This window comes from Macrosteles quadrilineatus, unplaced genomic scaffold (assembly GCF_028750875.1).
Source record: "Macrosteles quadrilineatus isolate MER2022 unplaced genomic scaffold, UCM_ALF_1.0 Scaffold_21__1_contigs__length_2333173, whole genome shotgun sequence".
Taxonomy (NCBI): Eukaryota; Metazoa; Arthropoda; class Insecta; order Hemiptera; family Cicadellidae; genus Macrosteles; species Macrosteles quadrilineatus.
The window spans coordinates 446,444-470,441 of record NW_026542614.1 but is presented as its reverse complement, the minus strand read 5'-3'; the positions used below and the strand labels follow the sequence as shown (position 1 = coordinate 470,441).

The window sequence follows — 23,998 nt, the reverse complement described above, 5'->3', positions numbered from 1 at the left end:
GCTACTCCACTGCTTGCTGGCCTATGCATCATTATGATGCTACTTAATTTGCTGTTTAAAACTATGGTTTGTTTATTTGTTATAATACTCTGCGTAATAGGTAAATATATATTCTTGTTTTACGTTCCATGTTGAACATCTCCCTCATGTACTTGCAACATATATTTTATGTCGTGCCACTGTCGGTAGTGAATTTGTTTTGAACATTTTATTACATTTCACTGCAGCAGAACATAGTGCTCTGTGAGAATATTCATTGAGTGAAAAATTACCGGTTAGAACTGTTAGCTACTGCCTTTGGTGTAAACTAATGACTATGAGGATATGCGTTTAAAATTATAAATAAAAGGAAATTTGTCTTAGCTTTCTTCCCATACATTATTTTAATCTGTAGAAAACATGTTTTTTTCATTTGTGATCAGTGGTGTATGGGCGTACACAATTTTATAGTACAAACATGTCTTGCAGAATTTAAGTGTTTCAGGTTCAATAAAGTTCTATGAAAAGGAGAAAAACCATAGTTAAAGGCACGAAATATTCACATTACCTGTAATTCTCTGTTTTATTTTCTTATACATATTTTTTTTATTGTGTTGATGCTTCAATTTTTACTTGAAAAGTGCTCGTGACAATACTATTAAAAACCACTACTGAATAAAACCAAAATCCTACGAACTTCCATACGAAAAACATAAAACATTTTAATCATAAAATATATAATTTGAAACTTTTACATAATTGTCCTTTTCTAAAAAATGTAACAGCATCAATAGTTTTCAAAACCATTTCCATCAGTTATTAGACTTAGGATTGAGAATATATCTAAAACTGAAAATTTATTTTAATATTTGAGATTGTTCGAAGGATTATAACAGGTGCTTCATTCTTCTATTTCTACTAACTTGTTTTTTTTTTAATTTTCAGAAATGTTATACTGAAAACTAATCTTAAATAACAATCAAAAAATATTATTAGCAGATGCGATTTTCATTATTGTTTGGTGTATAATCATGTAATATTGTAATCACAGTGGACGATATATCTTCCTTTGTGAGACGATGTGTGTTGAGATTGGTTCGTGTAGAGGCAGATAACAATGTGTTCAATTTATGGGTAAAGTTGGAGACCTTCATTGGCCGTTTTCTCCCAGTTTGGTCTACTTTTAGTTTGTATCTAGTTTTATTTGTACTCTTGTTTTGTGTTCCCGATCCAATATGGTTAGCCAATAGTTCTGTACCTACTTATTTAAAAATCTGAGGGAGTATTGTGACAGTTACTCATCGCTCAGTTTTTATTGTAAATATGTTGGGTATTCTACAAAACTTGAAGTTGTTTTATCCAATTTGTTTTAACACAAGGTCTCAATAGTCAAATTGTATGATTTATAAATCAATTCGTACCTTGGTTTCATTGACTCCGTCAGTATAATCAATGCTCAACGATTCACAACCGTGCGCTCTCTTGGAAAATAATATGAATTTGAATCCTTTTAAATCTTCTGAGCCATATATTTTCACATTAAATAGTCGCTTAAACCGATCACTGGTTTACGATTGAATTACTTATTACTTCGAATCACCACGTGTTCTGAATTGGCCCTCTGCTTCGAGTCTAAAAAGTTGTATGAAAATTTTGATTATCTTTGAGGCAGAAAGATATTCGACTTTGATTGATTGACATTTTTTAACAATAAGAGTATGAACTATCGTGCGTATACTAAAATTTTACTTTAAACGTTTGTATACTATAAACGTTTGTATCGAGCTTTTACCTAAAATTCCATCCTACAGATTAGATAAACCTGTCGTGTTCATTAGTCTTGTTTTATGTCTACACACAACAAAAAATTACGATAATATCTTCAAAGTGTTTTGTCTGAAATATGTAAGGTAATTTACAAAAAGCGTTCATCCAGGGAAATTTATACCCAAGACGGGGCGTAACGTACAAAGGAACGTAGAGCATAAAAAACGCAAGGCCATAAATATTGGGCCCTACACCAGCCATAGGCCAGATATGAGAACTACACTAAGACAACTGTTGCTTTGCTGGTACTTCGAATATTTAGCAAGTTTCCCATTTTAGGAATAACTAATTTCCTTAGATCTCATGGTATATAACACCAAAAACACCATCAGTTTGAATTATTAATTAAGAATTAAACCACCTCATTCACCTTGTGTGCGTAATTGCGATAACTTGAGTAAAAATAATCCTGTTTTCATAAAATCTTATGCCAACGCAGCAGGATTGCTGCGGCGGGGTTGTTGTAGAATTACGAAGGGAGATTGCTTGAAATCGAAACATTCATAGGGGCCAATCATCGAGGTAGACTTCTAGGTAGAAGTCTACCTCGATGGGGCCAATAGCATAATTTGTTTATCATTATGATCCATACAGCTTCTGTTATAATATTCGTGATGTCTGTGTTAACTACTATCATAGATAAAACACTCCTTTAGTATGTTTTATCTATGCTACTACGTAACAATAACCGCATCCATTGAGCTTTACACACAAACTGTAGTTTTAGTACCGAGGATTTATGACGTAATCCATGTATTCGTATTTATTTGTCCATGGTAACAATTATGAACGAACTCTAAAGAGTTTAAATATTCTTTACAAGTCTGTTTATTGAAACAGTTGAGACTCCTTAGCATATTGGGCGTGGAAAATAATATCTCCCTTTGGCGTTGACCATAGTACACTTCCTTTGTGTAGAGTTCCTATTATACTCCTCTTATCCTCCCAATCTTATCTTACTCATGCTCTATCTTCTAACATATCACCCCTATTCTACTACTATCTTATTCCAAGGTTAAACATGTTGTATACATTACATTGTATTGCGTGGTATAGGTTAGTTTTCTTGTAATTATTTTGTAAACACAGTTCTATCAAGAATTTTGAATATTTTCATTTAACGGTTTCAAAGTTTTAATTTCAACCAATAGTTCGGATGTTGGTTCTCGCTCGAGTCTAGTGCACAGACAACCTTCAGATTCCGAACCTGCTTTGAATAAATTCTCTGTTAACCACGGATGCGTAGTTAAAAATGTTATGAACGTTGTTGTTTTATGTGTTGATTTTATGGTATCGTTGGATTGGCAAAGTTTATATAAAAACCTTTTTTTAAAACAAAACGTTTTTAAACACACTAAAAAGTAGAAAATAATTTATAAATATGTGGAGAGTATAAATACTTGTAAGATTTAAAACGAAAAACGTGGGGTGCACGCAATTGATAATAATACATTAGTTTAATAGGTGAAGGTAATGATTGTAAATTATCTATTACATGCACCCCACGTTTTTCGTTTTAAATCTTACAAGTATTTATACTCTCCACATATTTATAAATTATTTTCTACTTTTTAGTGTGTTTAAAAACGTTTTGTTTTAAAAAAGGTTTTTATTTATAAATTATTTTTTATGAATATGAAAGAAATTGTTGAAGTTTTCAATTTAAAGTTTAGCCGATCTAATAAGTGGCCGCCCTCTTTGACTGTATAATTGATTAGGTTAGTTTAGGATAGGTTAGGTAGGTTAGGTTAGGATGACACATAAAGAAGGACATTCCTTTTGCCGGCAACTCACCCCTACCTGGCCTTGGCTTTGCGCAACTAGAGAACATTTTTGGGGACCTTTTGAGGGCTTGGTGCAATAAAGGAACTTTTTTGAGATTTAATGCAACCCAATAACTATGGTGTACATCAACAATCAACAAATTTTAAATTGTAAATTAAGTAGTTTTATTCACCTAACAACTGTTTTAAGCAAACACAATCTTTGAAAGACATTGTATTTTTCCGTTTTGCCTCGCAACCAAGTTTCAAACCCTATTGAATTTACGTGTACCTCACGTATATTTTTGCATCTCAACTTAGAGAAAATTGTTTAAAATTGCGCGTCGCATTGTTTGGTTGTATTGTTTGGTTACTCAGCACCCATAACTAGGTTGCTGACACACCTACAGTCGACAGCCGTTCGAAGGCGTCCCCTCCACCTTCAGTCCGCAGTCCGCACTTTCCCAACACCGTAGTCTGTAGTCAGACGTCCGAGTGTCTAGTGCGTGTCGGAGTGTCCAAGTGTCTTGTGTCCAAGTGTCTAAATGTCTAAGTGACCGAGTGTCTAAAACCATAATTGGATGGCCTGAGCCGCGTCATGGTAAGGTAGGTTGTCAAAGTGTACAAACAAGTTTACTTTTATTGTACAATCTGGAGGCTGTTTTGATTTTAAGTTTACTATATAAATGATTTCTTACTATACGATTCTCGTAGTTCATGAACCTCTTGGATCGTAGTTTTCAAAACGGATCTGACCAAATCATTTTGTTTCCAAAAGTTCACAAAAAGTTTCGATAGTGTTCCTCTATTGTGTTAGTATTTCAATTCAAGTATGAATGGTGATGAGAGTAGGGTGAGTAGCGTGATCTTGTTGTCTTGTTAGTGACTTAAGCCGACATGTTCCTTAGACACAGCTGTTAATTAAAGCAAAAAGTAATAGCCATGCAGCCAACGGCAACTAAGGGACTCACAGTGGAATCAGAGCCACATTTTTACCGAATAGGTTTAATTATTAGGACAGTACTGCTGATAGTCGTAGTAGGCCTACTCAATAGTGCGGACCTTAATCCACACCAGGGAGTATCGCATCTACAGTGCATGCCTATAATTATCCACAATTCATACCGATAAATACTAAACATGGGAAAGATCAAAATGCTTTCTAAAAATACTGGAGAGAGACATTTAGTGTGCAAAGGTATACGATTTTGTTTACTCTATGTTCGGTTATGGTTTTATTGTATAATTTAGTAATAAGATTGGAGGTTTGTAAAATCGTTAGGAAACCGGGAAACTCCATTAAGTGTTTATGTATACCCCAAAGTAATTATCCTTTGCTAATATAAGGTAGGTAGGTACGCAGGGATTCTTGTCTATGTAAAAAATACGGAATATTGTCGATTAACTTAAAACTTATAGTGATTTTCGGACAAATAACCTTGGCAAACATGATGTTTCTTTCGTAATAACCCCATCCTAGTGTCCAACATGGATTATCGAAATTGACATTCCAACCGACGTAAATAGATGGTCGAAGAAATTGATAAATAAATACTCAAATGTCGTCATCGCAGGTGATTTCTCTCAATTTACCGAAGGCCTTCAGGGGATGGATGCCGGCCTGAGATTATTTGGCGATTACTGATTTGCCATCTGCGATTAACTACTAGTCGGCCTTGTCCTACTGGCGAATCTGATATTTCTGTTATCCTGTTAATTGTACAAATAATTGTATCCGTCCAAATTGTTTGACACCACATGTTGCTGTAATTCACATACTCACAAATTATATTTTGTTTGGTAAAAAATTATTACATTTGTTATTGTATCACGTTTGGGAGTTCGAAGATGACGTATTGAAAATAAGTTATAGATACATGGGTTTAATTGAGAGCTTAATTGATTTACTGGTGAATTCATGCACTGAATTTTCAGTTAGGGTTTAACAAATACTTCTGATAGTTTTAAGACAAAAATACAAAGCCTGTAGTTTCATTTTTTGTATTTATCTCCGGTAATCTACAATACAGTAATTTGTAACTCATGTGTTAATGCATGCCCATGTACCTGCATCACATGCTTTCCTATGTTAGCCTCTGATTGCCAGAATGAAAATCCTTCCACGCAGTATGTTTCCTATCTCTCTCATCATCTTTCTAATTGTAGCCCAGACAAAGACAAAACGCTTATTACTGTTTCAACAATAGCGCCTACATGGACGCTCCCATGCCAGAGGTACTGTTAGGCTTCATGATGACGCTACGGGCCTGGCCCTTCCGACACTTATACATACGGATGTGTGGTACATGCATATAGCTTCATTATTTGGCGAATCTCTCTAGTGATTTGTAGGTTATGTCACAGAAAACATACTACTGTAACCATACTAATATAACACTAATATAAAATACTATAACATACTACTAATATGGTTATAGTATTGTAGTATGTTTTCTGTGGTTATGTTGAGAATCATTCGTTGTTTTGGGATAGCCAGGTAATCATGATAACCTACTAATTGCTCCATTTTTTGTTGGAAATTAATTAAATTAGATCGCTGAGGCTCGATGTTGTTATTATTTATTTATTATTCGATATTATTATTATTATTATTATTATTATGAATTGAGACGGAGACACCATCTAGGTGCGTATTTTAACCCAAATATGAGTGAAGGATGAGTGTAGAATGGTGTGAGTTGATCTGTGTGGCTTTGTTACTGACTCAGATCAGCTGTTTCATCAGTCAGGATCATTTATTACTCTATATCATCGATCTCTATAATAGAGATTGATGCTCTATATTAGCCAATTGAATTCTGAATCAAGAGAACCAAAAGACTTTTGCACTGCAGACGTTCAAAGGGAGGTGTAAATACTACAACACTTTGCCGCGATTAAATATTCAAACCGTAGCAGAACACTTGTATTGGAGTCGCCTACGTTGGTGGACGTTTTGAGCCAAATGCGAACGATAAGGCCTAAATGGCGGTTGTTAAGCTATCTTCATAAGTACCTCTTGTTTATGGCGCCTGGCTGTACGTGGGCCAAATTTGGGGCAGTATCTGGCTAGCATTCATATTGCCTTATCGGTGGGCACGTGTTGCTTTTGTGGATAAATCTCTAAAACAATGTTATTTTAAAAGCTACACGGAATGCATTATACACATTCTTTAGCTGTATTTAGATCATAATCGGTTTTTCAGGCTTACAATTTATCAATTGAGATCGGTTAGTGTTAAAATAACTGTAATTTAATAACTGTATAATACTGAGCTTGTGTTAAAGAGTACATTTATTTTAATTATCAATTATTTAAGAGGGGGACGCCACTATGTGCGTATTTTAACACAAATATGAGTGACGGATGAGTGTAGGATGTTCCTTAGACGCAGCTGTTAATTATAGCCCATACAGCTAATGGCAACTATGGGGCCTACATTTTATAGTGGAATCCGAACCACATTTTTTGTAATTAACGAATTGGTCTAATTATCAGGATAGTACTGCGGATAGTCGAAGTACTCACTAGTGCGACGTTAATCCACACCAGGGAGCATGGCATCCACAGTGCATGCCTATAAATATCCACAATTCATGACCTCCTATAGCTTATAAAATCTGTTTCAATTAAATCTGCAAAGATAGCTGTAAATCGTGTTAGTATGCAATCCCACTTCGTCACGTCCCTCAATGTTGTATAGTCCTTCAACAAATGTAACTTTACAGTATTTCTATTTGAGTTACTTACCAATATTTGCAGCACATGAGAGACCGGTTCTCTGATCATTATCTACGATATAGGCTTGTTAATTCTTCTGATGATTCTGCTTCCCGAGTAACATCACCTCCGACAGTTGGAGTGATGATCTAACCACGTTGTCCACTTCCATGACATCACAGGAATTACCATTAGTGATTTATGTTACACTCACGGTTTGTGTACATAAATACGTACTTTATGTAAGCTTAACCGGTGGTCCTTATATTGACGTTTTAAAGGGAAAGTAGCTTTTGTTTCGTAGATCGTACATATTTCTACGCCATTCTAGGTTTACTTTGCATATGTTGGTTGTGAAAAGTAATTCAGTATTTGTAATTGACTAGTTCAGAAACGTTTGCTCAAAGGTGTAGGTGTTGTAATGTCAGATTCGTAACACATCTTCGAGCCTCAATTTAAAAATTTAAAACATTAACAAACTATTCGGACTTGAAATCTGTAATGGTTTTGAACAAATAGGCAGATGTAATATCACAATGTATCTGTAACTTTACACACAATGTTGTCAAGATCGTATTACTTTCTATTATAGTCTGTACGGTAGAACCTATCGCTTGACCCTTCGACTACATGGGACACTGGCCAGACCCCAGTTAGTTGGATGGCCATGAGGCAGGTTCCATTATCCAGTCTATAATCTAAGCTGGTTTTACCAAATTAGTTGGTCGTACGTCATGTAAAACATTCGACCGATTACAATCGTGAGTTTGAAACTACTGCATAATTGAAGGTTTGTAAAGATAGTTCAAACATTTTATTTACAAGTATGAAAAATACATTTTTTAGCAATACCTAACTCAACTGAAACTGGTTGTACTAATATTTTTGCAAATTAACTTCTTAAAAAAAAGTATCTACTGTGTAGTCGTGTATCCAAATTCAATGACCATGTTGTTGTGTCCCTCAAACAATATAACGTTGTCCATACACATTTTAAAACAATTTAATAAACAGTTTAAAACAATTTTGACTATACGTTCCCCGCGCTTTCACCTCGGTATAGTTCGATTCTCATGACCTACTGGGCTTTGTTATAAAACTCGTTAATCTAGGTCTGCTTAGAGGAAGAGTGAAGTGTAAGTTTGGCAATCGTGTGAACAGAAGACGTTCAACAATTAGAATGAAGGAGAAAGCCTCGTGTACGGGATAATCGTTTCACTCGAACGAATAGAAAGTAAAACCGATGGATTTTGAATGTTTGGATAGCATTTTAAGTACAAATCGACATACGATCGCATTCATTATGTTTTGAAATGCACGGGTTTTTGGTTACTGGTATTTTAAAAGCGTTGAAGCTTAAAATATTTAATGAAGAACTATTTTGTTCTTCGATATTTAAGTAGTATAGAATTTTAGTGCATTCACCTCTGAAACTTTCTCTAAGGGTTTCCGTTATTTTGGCTTCACCAGTTACAACAATAGCGGGTTACACTAATTTAATATTTACCAAAAAGATGGATGCTAGGACTGGTCTATGGTCTCTGCTAGGACCAATTATTACGTCCCTTATGAGATAAATTAAAATTTAGTTCATAGAAGTTTGTTTTATTTTACTTCATCGATGTATTGCGAATTAAATCATTAAGTATAGGACGATGGAGTTATCTACGAAAAGGTATTATAGCTAATTTTCTGTTTGAACTAGGTGGTAACTGGCAGTAAGCAGCATAACATTTTTATACCCTTGGATCTGTACCACTTACTGCGTATTTATTGTAGTTTATTGGAGGATTTTAATTTTCATGTATTGATTTTTCTTAAAGACAATCTATATAACTTACATAATGATTAAAGCGGCCTCTTTAGTACTTCAACGACAGTTTCGCAAGGCCTCGCCATGTGAAATTTCTATCAAAACAGATGTTATGGATTGTGCAATGCTGAACACCGTTGTTGAAGGTTAGCCAGTTCGCACCTGACATTTGTGTATCAACTGTCTTTGCTGCGTTTGTAGATCACACACTACATATACTATAACCAACGCATCATGGTAATACAATATCTTGCGAGTCTTTTCAGAAAGAGTCAAATTGATCATGCATTAATTGCGCCGAAGAGTTCCTTAATTGCGCCAAGTCCTCAAAGCGTCTCAAAAAAATGTTCTTTAGTTGCGCCAAGCCCAGCCAGGTAGGAGTGAGTTGCCGGCAGAAGGAATGTCTTTGTTTACGTGTCATCCGAACCTAACCTATCCTAACCTATCTTAACCTAACCTAACTTAACCTACTCAATAAAACAGTCAAAGAGGGCCGCCACTTTGCTTGGTTAAGGAACGTATCGGGTGGCTCCCAGGAATACCCGACTACCTGACTCAGGTCAGTTGGCGCAATTAATGCCCGCCCGTTAATTTCCCCTTTGCAAGTTAGGTTAGGTTAGGTTTGATACATCACCTCATTTTCACAGGCATCCCTCGGTTCCAATAGAGGCATCTCTTTTTAAGACCCTTATACTTGACAACAATTTACCTTCTATTTACCAATTCTTTGCGCAATTCTTGTGGAAGCTGTGACATGATTATACACGCATGCTGTCTGTGTTTCTCATTGTTGTAGCAGTTAACAGTATACACAGTGTTTAGTTTACAGTTAGCCCATTGTAATGAGTGACAAGCAGGCGATGCCGCTAGCTACTGTCTGTTTCTCTCATTAGCCACATGATATGTTAACGGTCCTCTGCAGTCCATAGGCTGGTGACCTTTCACATCCCAAATTGTCCTTCCTTGTGTAAAGTTTGAATAGTTTTTGCCTACATTTTCGTTTATCTATTATATTATGTAATAACATAACTATAACGCTACGAACCTATTTATCTGATAAGATTAATAGTGTCGTAGCTATAGGTACATAAATCTAATGAGTTAATTAAAACCACTGCTTAGTCAATTGATTGTATTGGTATTGATTGTACAACAATTTCAAATTATGTGAACTACAGAGTGCCTGAAATGGTCACCAGATTAAATAGTTGGTTTTATTTTTCTATATTATTGATTTAATGTACATTATATAATTACGGTTAATAATATCATTTCGAACGTTGCATTCTAAATTTTCAAGAATAGATGTGAAAATAGGTTTTTCAGGTATTTTTGGCTGATAAAAATTCTAAATTCTGGGTTAAACCTATTTTTATCATTGGTGACACTATTAGCAAATATCGACACCAACAATACTGAACAAATTCATGTTCAATACACATGAAAAATTTCAACTAAAGTAAAATAAATAATTATATATATAGCAATAAAACTTTCCACCGAAGGCTTTTCAACTAATTGAGAACCTGATGGGGAATCATTTAATGCAACTCAATAGAAATTCCATCGGAGTTTTTTGCAGTAAAAATTAAAAGTTGGACAATAAGCGGGAAGCAATGCGCTCGGGGGTTTACAGTTTTTGTGCACTTTTGTGGAATTAATTAAATATTTTCCATGGCTATTCATCTCTATCGATATTTTCAGTTCGTTATTCTCGAAAACTAATGCATTACTTTCAATAGCGGATGCATAATCTTTACGTAATTTAAAGTCATTTGAATAACTTGGGAATAATATAAGCAAAGAAGACTATGGTACTTTGAAAAGATAAGGATTTCTTTGCTCACAATGTTCATTAAATCAAATATCCAAATTAACACGTCATTTTGTAATGAACGATCAAGTAAATTTAATTGCATTATTCCGTAAATCTTTGTGCGTTATGGGTACCTATGGCCGTGCAAGCACGTCGTGCCAAAAACTGACGAAACGTGCAAGTGTGTGGTGAACACCGTGCAAGCACGGCGTGCATTGGCATGGCACGGTGGAAATCAAAACGAGTTTGATTTTTGGCGTGCCGTGCCAAAGCACGCCGTTCTGACGTGCTAGTGTGTAGGCGGTCCCCGTGCCACGTGCTGGTAGTTCAACCACTTTTGACAGGGTTTGACCCTATAATAGTACTTTCTTATTAGTGAATCAACGGCATTTTGTCTTGGCCATTTGCAACACAGATTAAATACGCACATAGTGGCGTCCCCATCTTAAACAATTGATAATTGGCACGACCATCGAGATTATAACACAATGGATCGCGCCCTGTATGTGCTGCGTGACCCGAAACGCAGTCATAGATCTCTATATAATATATCATAGAGCATACATCCTCCACCACAGTATTGTGAACCAAGTGCCCTGCCGGCGTATATCTGTACGGCAGCGAGGTGCAAGGTCTGGACTAACCTAGGCACTAAGGCGGCTTAGTGCTGCTGCCTTGTGTCTATTTTTAATGATTAATCAATTAATCATGTCCTATGTCCTTAAAACATGTGTGTGTTCTGCATTTCATTTGTACGAACAGACGATGTAATTTAGCACGTTGCAGGCTACACTGAAGATCAAGTGTGTGGGCAAAATGTGCCGTGCCAAAACACGTCGTGCCAATAAAAAAAAAATGGCACGGCGTGCAATGCACGTGTAGTGTGTAGGCCGCTTAAGAGTGTACCTATGGTAAGAGTGTAATAGACTGATAATTTATGTTTTTATGTTTTGATGGGGGTTGATCTTATTTTGTTGTTTTATTTACTGTTTCTCCTGTTTCACTCAAATAAAAAGGTGTTTTGGCCTTGGCAACAAATAGCTTCCAGACTCCTAGACTTCATGTCAACAGCAGATTTCTTCGAGGATTCGAGAACTTTATATGTTCATCTGTATCACTTCCCTTAGGGGCCATCCCTACACTATTCATATCATTGCATCTCTGCCTTCCATCTTCTTAGACCAAGTCACCTGATTTTGTTACTTAGTTTGAAGTTACTCATTTTGTACGTACCAATGCTACACAACCCAGTCTTTTGTTCAGGTTTCGAGTTCTCTAATATGTCAGTACTCTCCAGATGTCTTTAATTGTTAATAATTTTCCTTTTTTAAAGTTTTAAATTTATTTATGATTTATTTTTATGGCGTAATCTTTATATTAGATTAATGGCGGTATTATGATCGTATCTAATACATATTTGTAGTTTTTGGTTGCAGTTTATTATTTAATATTATCAACACATTTCAACATTAAAATATATTTGTTCAGTTATTTGACGCATTTTACCTCGTTTGCATTTACCATTTTATAAGTTACTGTTTATTTTCGTAACTCTACCTGTCACTGCATTATTTGCATTATTTTGTATTATCTTGTTTTATTTGTTTCTTACTCTACATACCGCGTTTTATTCCAGAACACTTCCTCAGCTCTAGTATTTTCACTTTTACTGCATTTTGCTTAGGGGTGTCACTGAATCAAAAGTTAATTAAATCATGTTTATATTCATTGTAAATCGTTTATTCATGTTTATTCAAGAACTTGGACCACGAAGGATATACATATTTTCATGTTATAAGTGCGGACGATTTTAGATCAAATGCTCGTTTTTATGTAAAAGTGAAATCGGTTCTGTATTTCATAGCCTAATTGACGAACACGACTGGATATCAAACAACAATAGGCTGTTAGAATGGTTCAATAACATGGCGAAGCAGACTGTCCGTCAGTCTTCTGTCTGAATCATTGCGTCATTGTCGGTATGCTTACGTCACAATGGGCGAGGTGTTTGATATTTCCAGAGCTTTATGTTGAGTTTAACAGTTTTAATAATTGAACTACATCAAATTTTTGTTTAAAATCAGAAAGTGTACTTAATACAACTTTGTTGTTCGACATATCAGGAACTTATTTCGGAAATATGTTGTTATTAGCTATACCAACAGAATTTTAAATATTTATATACTACTAAGCTAAGACTTTTAGTCCAGGGTGGGTTAATCTTATTTCAAATACATCAAATACGATAAGAAATAAATATATGTAAAGTATTATTGAACTATTTTTAGTGAACTATACATAAAAAGTAACACTTCGTTAAGTTACTTTATGGAATTCTTTCCTGGTATACGGTGAATGTTTTTAGAAAGACTGTGTATAATCAGGCAAACAGACCCTCTGTGTTACAGAGTACCGTAGTGTCATCGTTGAAGGGAATACAAAAAATAATTATATTGGTGGCATTTAGACTTTCCGAACATGTGTTCAGGGAGTTTTCTCCGTGGAAGTGTAAGACAACCCATTGCCCCCCCCCCCATGACCACAGAGACCAGGGACCACCGGGACGTTGCGTAATTCGCGACGGTTCACGTTCACGCACCGCGGCCTCCGTTGTTTTGATGGCAAGGGAGAGGTCCAGAGGTCATCACACCGCGTAGACCTACCTCGGGAACTGTGACATTAGAGGCGTTAATTAGTACATATAACTTTAGATGGTGGATATAACCATAGACAAATAAAATTAAATATAGACCGTCAGCAGTACTGGGGTTATCTTAAGTTCTGGCCGCAGCACTGCTTCGGTCTACATTTGATTATATTTGTCTATGATATAACTATACAACTCTGATATGTAAAAACTGTAGAGTCGGCGGCTCAATCAAACGGTAGCTACGGACTTCGGGCCCAAGGCAGCGATGTCGTGGGTTCTTGGTGCCTGTACCTTTTATCAGTTCAGTACCCTTGTATCAGCCGTTACAGTACCCTTGTAACGGCTCACACCTTGCTATACTTGGTGTTCCATGCTCAGATCTATAGCCTATGTGGACAGGCAAAATGCGAGGTTAAAAGAGGCCGCCCCAAATAGTCAATGTTAGAACATTTAAGACGAGTACTCAAAATCTGTAACTCCTAAGAAAAACTTTTTTACATTAGTTTACCTGCTAAGTTAAACTGTAAATCAACTTGCACAAGGTGAACCTCAGATTTCATTTTGTAATCTAATTTCCCACATATTTATCAACTATTTTTTCAACACGAAAATAGTCTCGCATTCTTTCACGTTAGGTACTCTGGCCGTTATCGTGTTTATGAAGCCAGACCCGGCTTGTGATGCTCTCAAGAGGTTTGCCTGATACAGGAGGGGCGGTCCGGATGTAGGACTTATCTTTCACTCATATACAGGGTGTGCTTACTTATAGTAGGTGATACGAGTCAAGTGCTTGGATGGACGGCGGTGTTTTGACTACTAGGTAATTTTGTTGTGGAACATACTGATAATCTTTGTTACTATTGTGTCATTGAAATGTTGACTCTTCAAAATTGTAAACGTCTGTTAACTATTGTATAAGAAGGTTTAAGCAAAAAAATTGGTAAAAAAGATACCCAAAATGAAATTCCGAAGTTCATGACGTGAGAATAAAACTCCATTTCACAGTGATCTATTACTTATTATTTTAGCATAATCCACTGATCTAATATCTGGAGGATTTAATATATTCACCCTTTGTACATTGCTCTCCGCCCCAGAATTGTTACAGTAGTTGGATCGTTGCCAGGCGGAATCGATGTTCTCGCGAAATGAGAAAATCATAATTGCAAACGACTCGAGATGAGAATTTTATACCAATCCACTGCGGTGTACGGTTTAAACTATTTTAGAATAATATTTTCGTATCACGTGTGTCGTTGGAACTCTTACACTTGTTTGTTTGCTCATCATTACCTTCCTACTGTTAAATCTATGTATAATAATAAAAAAAGATATAATAACATTATTATCTGTACCATTTTATTATTATTAGACTATTACCAGATAGGGACGCTACCTAGTATTTTTACTCAAATATGAGTGAAGGATGAGTGTAGAATGAAGTATGGTGTCTTTTAGCTTTGTTGTATTAGTCAGGACCATTTATTAAAAGCCTAGGATCAAATGATCAAGGACAGCTGGGGCCAGTTTCAAATCATCAAAAGCTACACACTCCTGAAGAAGTAATAGAAGTGCGTTGTTCAGGGTAGCTACTAGCCCGTGTGAAACCAATTATGAGTGATAATTGCCACGAAGAAATGGAAACCCTATTATAAATCCCACGCTCTGAATCATATAGCCACCTACATGTACACGAGGAGTTTTTTTCCAAATTCGTATGATTTAACGCAAAAGAATTTTCCCTATAATTTTTTACTATTACGTTAGTCAAATTTGTTCATCTTGAAAAGCATAGCGATTCTTCCATGCTTTACTTCCGAATTAATTTGATTCTACAAATTTAATTATATTTGATGTCATATGCACGATATAATGTGCGTACTATATTATACCGGCAAAACATTAAAATTGTACACATTTAAACAACAATAACAGAGAACCCTGTTGGTACCGTACATTATGTACGGTAGCCTCACATAAACGTTCACTTTTTTACTCACAATCCGAGTTTATGTAATTTGTCTTGCGGTTCAGTTTCACGGTTATGTGTGTGGTTTTTCTTCACATGCGGTGTGGCTTGAGTAGAAGAAAGTCGTTTGTTCACTTTCTCTGAATTATTCCTGCGGTTTACCTAGGTAGTGGCATCGTTCACCAATAAATTTAAGTTAGCTCTAAGACAATATGTTTAGCAACTGAACGATTAGAAACCCCATATGATTTGAAACACTAGCCTAATCGTGTCTTTGGATTTTGTGGTGGAACTTAATACATTTTAATTTTAAGCGTTAATGCTGTTAAATATTGTATACATTTTATTTTGTAGTGCCACGATTATATATTGTGACCGGGGGCGTAACCGGGATCGATTTAAAATAATAAGAATACTTTAGTGAGAGGTAAAAGAATGTTTAATCACTATTCAAATAAAATGGGTGGACAATATGATAAAGATAATAATAAAGACAATAATAAAATGGATGATAAAATAATTACAGGCTCCTTTTATTTAAGTAGGCCTAAGCAAATGAAATTTATATAAAACTCTAATAATTATAATTCTTTTTGACACGTTATTATATTCAAACAGGAATTTAATAGCAACTATATTTATTCACACAAATTATAAATGAAATCAATTATTATAAAAATGATTACGATTAACATCAATCAATCACTGACTTTAAAAAGGTAAGTTAGCCTGGACAATCACAAAAATTATAAAGTTAAATATTAATAAAGTAATCGCCTTACCAAAAACCCGGAGACCGGCGAAGTGTCCCCGTGATATTACTGGGGCCAAGTGTCTTCCTTTCGGTCAACTCCGACCTCAGTCTCTCCAAAGTACAATTGCTAAGTCTACGGTTTTTGTGGGTCGGTCGATTGAGCAAGCTACGTGTCATCAAGAATTCTGTCTACTAAATGCCAATGTTCTGACACTGGTATATGCATTGTGAAATCCATTTACCAGGTCTTTTACTTTTGAAATATAATCCCAAAATTTAGAAAATAATTTTTGGTGACTACCCGTCACATCTCCCCTGCCTAGTTAGACATGGTCCCCATGTCTGTTAAAAGGAACCTGTGCAATCGAAAATTAACAATGTCAAATTTAGATGCTTAATTGGTGTTGATGAGAAGACGGTAGACATGTAGAGCGGCTGTGGATTAGGTTGTGGCCAAGACTGGTGGCGTCAGCAATGATAGTAGACTAGTGTCGGGTGTGGCGGCGACCTTGCGGACTATGTGCAACTCAGCGATGTGTTGTTGACTCTCGTTGGCATCTCAGCTCCCATGGATATATGTAAACAGAAAAGAAACAACATGTGTTAGTGGTTGTACGTATGTTATGAAATATAAAGAACGTTTTTTTTTTATAATTTGTTTATGGGTTTATGGCAAGGCGAACAAAAAATAAATAATTATTAGCAACAGTTTCAAAAGTAAAAAGAGATAAAATCATATGCCAATTATAAACTGTTGCTGTTGTAATTTTCCTACTCATAAAGATCAGTGATTGTGTGATAGTAGGGCAAAAACTAAATTAATGTTCTAATTAATGAATAAATGTGTGGATTGTTAACCTATTAGATTACAATGTATTATAATGTATTACACCTAAATCTACCTTCAATTAAATAACCCTTTCTATACTACCTAGTAACTTTTTTTTTTTTAGGAGATTTGCATTATAGTATAACATAAAAATTTTCATTCCACGTATTACATTTACTACACTACCTAAGTAAAAAATCCAAGTACAATAATTTATTTACGCTAAATAATAATCCCTACTCTATTTATATAACTATAATACTCTACAACTGTTCTCTTCTATCATAGAATGGTTTCATCCTATTTACATGGACTACGTCTGTCGTCCATTTTCCCGCCTTTTGAAGATGAATCTCGTAGTTCAGGTCCGAGAGCTTCTTCCTCACTTCAAATGGGCCACGATAGGTGGGGGCCAACTTCTTCGATCCTTCGCCAGAATGGGGAGTTGCTAGAAGTATCTTGTCACCCGGATCGTAATGGCGTGGTGTGTGTCCTGCATCATGACGGGTCTTCTGGCGCTGCTGGGCTTTGTGGAGGATGTCTGGGATTTTCTCTCGCACATCGTGGATTCTCTTGACTGCTTCTAAGATGTCGTTGTCCGGGATTGTTGGGAGGATGGCCAAATCGATGGGATGAAGAGGCTCATAGGCGTGCAGCAGATAGAATGGTGAGTGTCCGGTGGATTCCTGTATTGACGTGTTGTAGGCGAATGTCACATTGTCCACAAACTTGCTCCAGTTGGTATGCTGGCTGTTGGAGTAGAAATGAAGCATGTCCAACAGCGTCCCGTTGAAGCGCTCCGTGAGACCCTGTGACTGTGGTCGATATGCCGAACTCTTCTTATGCTGGATTCCTAGGGCGTCGAGAAGCTGTTTCAAGATGTCCGCAGTGAAGTGTGTCCCTCGATCAGTCTGGACCTCTTGAACACACCCGAATCTTGGTAGTATTGTTTCCAATATGAATCTTACTGTAGTTTTTGCGTCTGCTTTCTCCACGGCTTTGGTGACTGCGTATCTTGTGGTAACATCCGTTGCCACAATTATATATTGTTTCTTGTTGGATCTAGGAAGGGGACCGAGATAATCTATCTGTATCTTCACAAACGGGATCGTGGAAGGAGGGTTAATAGGCTGCATTAAACCCGCAGGCTTTCGCTTGTCGGTTTTCCTAAGTTGGCAATCTAAACAAGATCGGACGTAGGTAGCGATGTCTTTATTCATTGTCGGCCAATGGTATCGCCTTCCTATTTTGTACGCTGTCTTTGTTATTCCCGAATGTGCACCAGAAGATAAGCTATCATGGAATGCATTTAGTATATCTTTTACTAGAGCAGTTGGGACGGCTAGTAAAAGTTTGTTCCCATCCCTAAAGTAGGATTTGTAGTAAAGAATATCGTCTTTTAAGACATACATTCTAGAGGCTCTCCTAATCTTCCCACGTGCTCCTACAGGATCGTGAAGAGCATTACGAATGCTTAAGAGATACTCGTCTTCTAACTGGAGTTTGTGAATGTTAACTTGAGTGACCAGGTTTATCAGCATCTCCTCAGCAACTGCTTCATTGTCTATTTCCACGTTGATGGGGTTCCTGCTCAGTCCATCCGGGACCCTCATTACCGCACCAGGCCTATGTGTTATCGTGAAATCAAAGTCAATCAGTTTCATAGCCAACCGATTTAGCCTAGAACTCAAATTCTTAATGTTCTTGTAATACTGAAGACTAGCGTGGTCATTGTAAATAGTAAAATGTCTACCTAGTAACAACGAACGGAAATAGTTCACTACAAACACTACACTTAAAAGTTCTAATTCAGACACAGTCCAACGATTCTCCGTATTCTTCAACGTTCTGCTGACGTAAGCAACGGGTCGCAATGTTCCGTCCACTTGGTACTGACACAGCACTCCACCGACTCCTACTCGACTTGCGTCACACATAACCACTGTGTCAAGGTTGTCACTAAAATGAGCTAGTAAGGGTGGAGTAGTCAACGCATCTTTTAACGCCTTAAAGGCCGTTTCATGCTCTTCTGACCATGGTAAGCTACGCGAATCGCAGTGTTCCTTCTTGGTTAACTGCGTTAACGGATGAGCGATTTCACTGTACTTGGGGATGAATTTCCTATAGTATGACGCAGTACCCAGAAAACTCCGCACGTCTTTGACTTTACGGGGACGGGGGAAATCCTGTATGGCCCGAATATTTTCCTGGAGGGGCCTTATACCATTTGGCTGTACTTCATGCCCCAATATTTCAATTTTAGTGTAGAAAAAATGACATTTAGATGTCTTAAGCTTCAAACGAGCGGTCCTAAGTCTTTTGAATGTCTCTTCTAAACTCTTAAGCTGCGAGTCAAAAGTGTTACCATACACGACCAAGTCGTCAATGTATAAAACTATTCCGTGATACAGCAATCCCGCAAAAACCCTGTTCATTGATCGCTGGAAAGCATTTGGACTAGTTTTCATTCCCTGAGGGAGACGGGTATAGCGATACAACCCCTTGTGGGTTATGAAAGTTGTATAATCCCTATGCTCGGGGGCTATTGGCTGTTGAAAAAATGCCTGATTTACGTCCATTTGAGAGTAGAATGACGCACCTTCCAAGGTCTCAAGAATAGTATCTATTCGGGGGAGAGGATATTTGTCATCCACTATTAGTTCGTTTATTTTCTTATAATTATGTACTAAACGAAACTTACCCCCAGGTTTCTTTACCATGAAAGTAGGTGCCGCATACTGGCTCTGACAGTGTTCAATAACGCCAGCTTCTAATAAACCGTCCACCTGTCTATCTAATTCTTCCCTTTCTTTGGGGCCTAACCGATAGGGAGGTAGGGCTACAGGTTCATCGGACTTAACTCTTATCTCGTACGGGGGAATATTGGCTTCCTCTAAGTCTGTATCGTCCTTAGCAAACACGTCCCTGTAAGAATTTATTAGCTCCTGTGCTAATTTGAATTGAGAAGGCGTTAACTGTGGGTTTATATCTATTTTGTTCCCGCCACTATCAGTTATACTTCCTGAGAAGGTAGGAAGTAGAGGGTCCGATTTAGGTACTATCGTTAGAATATCAGATTCTACAACATCAGAGATACCATTAAAAATAGGGCTTAAAGTCACGTTTTGGGGCTCGGGCTCGTGGAAAAGTGTTTCCAAATTATGAGTCACGTTGGATGCATCTAGTGTAAAGTTTTGGGAAGCATCTAATAAATCGACTGAGACTATTTGTACTGGGGCACTACGTGTAGCGGCTGACTCATCATTGCGCGCTGAAGTGCGTGTCCAGTTACCTAGCATCGGCAACTCTGTACGTTGACCCTGGCACGAGAACGTAACTGTTCGCTTATCATAATCGAGTACTGTACAATACTGAGACAAGAAATCATTTCCTAGCAGTAAAGAACAATTAAGTTCCTCTACTACAAATACATTATGTACAAAACACTTAGAGTCTATGCGAAATTCCACTTCTGCTTCACCTAACACATTTAAATGGGTTTTACCCGCTGTAGTGAGGAGTGCGTTAGTTGGCTTGATAATATATTTTGATTCCCTGAGCTCCTTGCTATTTACACATGAAATATTAGCTCCAGAATCTAAGAGTATAGCTACTTCACCGCCCTCCATTAGTCCGTTCACGTGCAAAGGATATCTTTTCTTGATTCCCCGAGTAACAACTGAGCTGCAAACACTTTCCGCTTTCATTTGTTTTGTAAAGTCAGAAAGGAACCTTACATGCTTTTGCTGATATTGCTTTTGCACGCATGGATTGTAAATGTTACACTCATCATTATCTATGCTATGTACACTGTCGTTAAACTTCCGAGGTATTTGGCCAGCGGGGGGAGGTTCATCATCCCCCGGCCTAATTAGTTTTTTTGATAACGAGGGGCACGACAGTCAACAGTGAAATGTCCCATGTTATGACAATTCCTACAAGGCTGACTGGGGAAGTTAGAGAAATGCACCTGTTTACCAGGTCGGCCCCCATAATGTACATTTTCCCTGCGGGGGTATCGGTCACGATCACTGTACGAATTAAGCTGAGTATAAGACCTTGATTTGTGGTAAGGGCTTTCAGATCGGTAAGGACTACGTCCCCTTTCATCTCGATTATTATAGCTGGTACGGGCGGGGGAATGGCGATAACTTGGTCTCCTATTCTCCTCGCGGTATGGTGATCTGGCAGGTGATCGGTGATACTTTTGGGAACTAGACGACCTATTTTCTTCATGACGTGGTAAACTACGAGAGCTATGTGGAGTATAGGGCGAGATATCCCTACGAGATCGCCTGCTGTCGTCTAAGGATCTGTCGTCGACTCTATCTTTACCATAGCGTTCAACTCTGTCGGTTTTAGCAGAAACATGTATCTCGTGCACCATTTCAGTAAGAGAATTTAATTTGGCTTCAATATCAGCATGACTGGACTGCTTAGGCTCCAATACCCCAAATCTACGCCTTAACAAGTAATTACCATGCTCAAATTTAGCAATGTTCGCCTTTAACAATCCTAGAGTGGCATTATCCAAAATTGAAATTTGCTGCAACATCGCAGGATTTAACCCCTTTAGAATATGACCGCAGATTTTGGACTCGTCCATTGTCGAGTCGACCAGCCGGCAGAGTTTTTCAACGTCAGCAGTATATTCTGCTACCGTTTCATTAGGTTGTTGGACTCGTGAGTTTAGCTCTAGCATAAGCAGTTCTTTGCTTTCAACCGGTGCAAAATTCGATAAGAAAGCAGTTTTGTAAGCTTCATAGGTAGCCTGAGGGTTTTTAACTTCAAGATTTTCAAAAAAACTTAGTGCAGCGTTTTCCAGATACATGGGAAGATATAAGACCTTTTTATTATCATCCCATGCGTTTATCTTGGATGCACGCTCAAATTTGTTAAAAAATATGTGAATATCCTGACCAGCTTTTCCCGTGAAATTTCCAGGTTGATAAAAAGGAGATTTTTCCCTATTCATAGTGACGGCTTCTGAAGGTTCAAGCGTATAAAGTGAACTGTTGGTCTGGTCGACGGTATGCGATTCCGAGCCGGCACCTAAGGTCTGGATGTCGGTATTTTGATATACGGGGGCGGGGTTAGCAATTGATGGAAGTTGTCTATTATCTAAAGTTATCTCATTATCAGACTCATTAACTGAATCATAAGTTTGAAACTCACTTGGTGAACTATACAAAGAAAGTTTAGAATCCTGATCGTACTTAAGTTTCAATAATCTAAGATTACCTCTTAAATAGTCGAGATCAGCGTCTACCGGATAAGTTAGCCCTAAATGTTTGTACCAGTTTAGTACCTCTTTTCTATTACAGCTTTTAATATCAGACAAACTTAGTGCGTCCATTACTCGCCATTACACATAGTTTTGTTATATGACATGAAAAAATTATCTAAATAAAATAATTCACAGAGCTAATGTAACAAAATCAATCCACACATTCCTACGTTAAAGAAACACATTACTAATTTTTAACTCGCTATAGAAGCCTATCGCATCTTATCAATAGGTACAAAATAAAAGACATAAACAGATATAAAATTCAACTTTAGACAGCGTTAATGTTATCAATCGTCATTTAAAGAAAACGGATAAGCAATCTTCAATAATACAAAACAAAAATATTCGTGTAAATAAGCTAATTATAAGAATTATAACCAAGCCCTAATACCTGGTAAAAGACGTATAAAACGAAAGAGTGGCTAACAACTTTAAAACTAGATTAATACAGAGGCCTAACAACGAGAATTAAGCATGAGCTGCAGCTCACTGTCGTCAAGCTATTTATTCTCAACGAGGGTATATCAAACGGCTTAAATCGCTTATCACGCGCCCAAAATCAAAAATAGATAATACTTTTATAAAACACAACACTAAATAGAAATTACTTACTTTCTAGCATGCACAAAAACATACAAAGATTGTCCAGGTAATAATAACAAAGGCCTAACAATTAAAGTCATATAAGATGTAACTCAAACAAGAGAAATTATTGATGTTGTACACACAAAAGAACTATTCTTAAGTAAAAACTTAAGACACGGCTGTCTCCACCATTTGCCACGATTATATATTGTGACCGGGGGCGTAACCGGGATCGATTTAAAATAATAAGAATACTTTAGTGAGAGGTAAAAGAATGTTTAATCACTATTCAAATAAAATGGGTGGACAATATGATAAAGATAATAATAAAGACAATAATAAAATGGATGATAAAATAATTACAGGCTCCTTTTATTTAAGTAGGCCTAAGCAAATGAAATTTATATAAAACTCTAATAATTATAATTCTTTTTGACACGTTATTATATTCAAACAGGAATTTAATAGCAACTATATTTATTCACACAAATTATAAATGAAATCAATTATTATAAAAATGATTACGATTAACATCAATCAATCACTGACTTTAAAAAGGTAAGTTAGCCTGGACAATCACAAAAATTATAAAGTTAAATATTAATAAAGTAATCGCCTTACCAAAAACCCGGAGACCGGCGAAGTGTCCCCGTGATATTACTGGGGCCAAGTGTCTTCCTTTCGGTCAACTCCGACCTCAGTCTCTCCAAAGTACAATTGCTAAGGCCCCTCGCCCACTATACGATTTCGGTCGTACGACACTGTGTCGGAACGACAACATTTCCACAGTGAACCATTGGATCTTATGAGAGCTCGCCCACTGTACGATAATCTCACGACTACGACAAACTGTCGTGAAGCAGTCGTCCACTGCCACTGTGATACACGACTGTCGTACGACTGTTTCACTCGCAGTGGCGTACACAATCAAATGGGCGCTCGCCCACTATACGATTTTTATCGTATGTCGTGCGTTCTCCCCAGTAGTCTTATATATACTTT

The 23,998-nt window shown here is 36.9% G+C and overlaps 1 protein-coding gene across 3 annotated transcripts in view; it reads left to right on the top strand.

The window, feature by feature from the left end:
• LOC129005479 (ecotropic viral integration site 5 ortholog-like) overlaps nucleotides 1-23,998 on the top strand; it is a 188,845-nt gene that overhangs the window by 14,666 nt on the left and 150,181 nt on the right. The window contains exon 1 of one of the 3 annotated variants that reach the window (XM_054434380.1): nucleotides 4,058-4,170. The exons of 1 other annotated variant lie outside the window; for it this stretch is intronic. Coding sequence is in view for 1 of the 2 variants with exons in the window: in XM_054434378.1 (XP_054290353.1) it covers nucleotides 4,168-4,175 (8 nt within the window). In the remaining variant the exon portion in view is untranslated. Of the gene's footprint in view, nucleotides 1-4,057; nucleotides 4,176-23,998 lie in introns of those variants that run through there. One more of the 3 variants, XM_054434378.1, reaches the window with a different exon arrangement.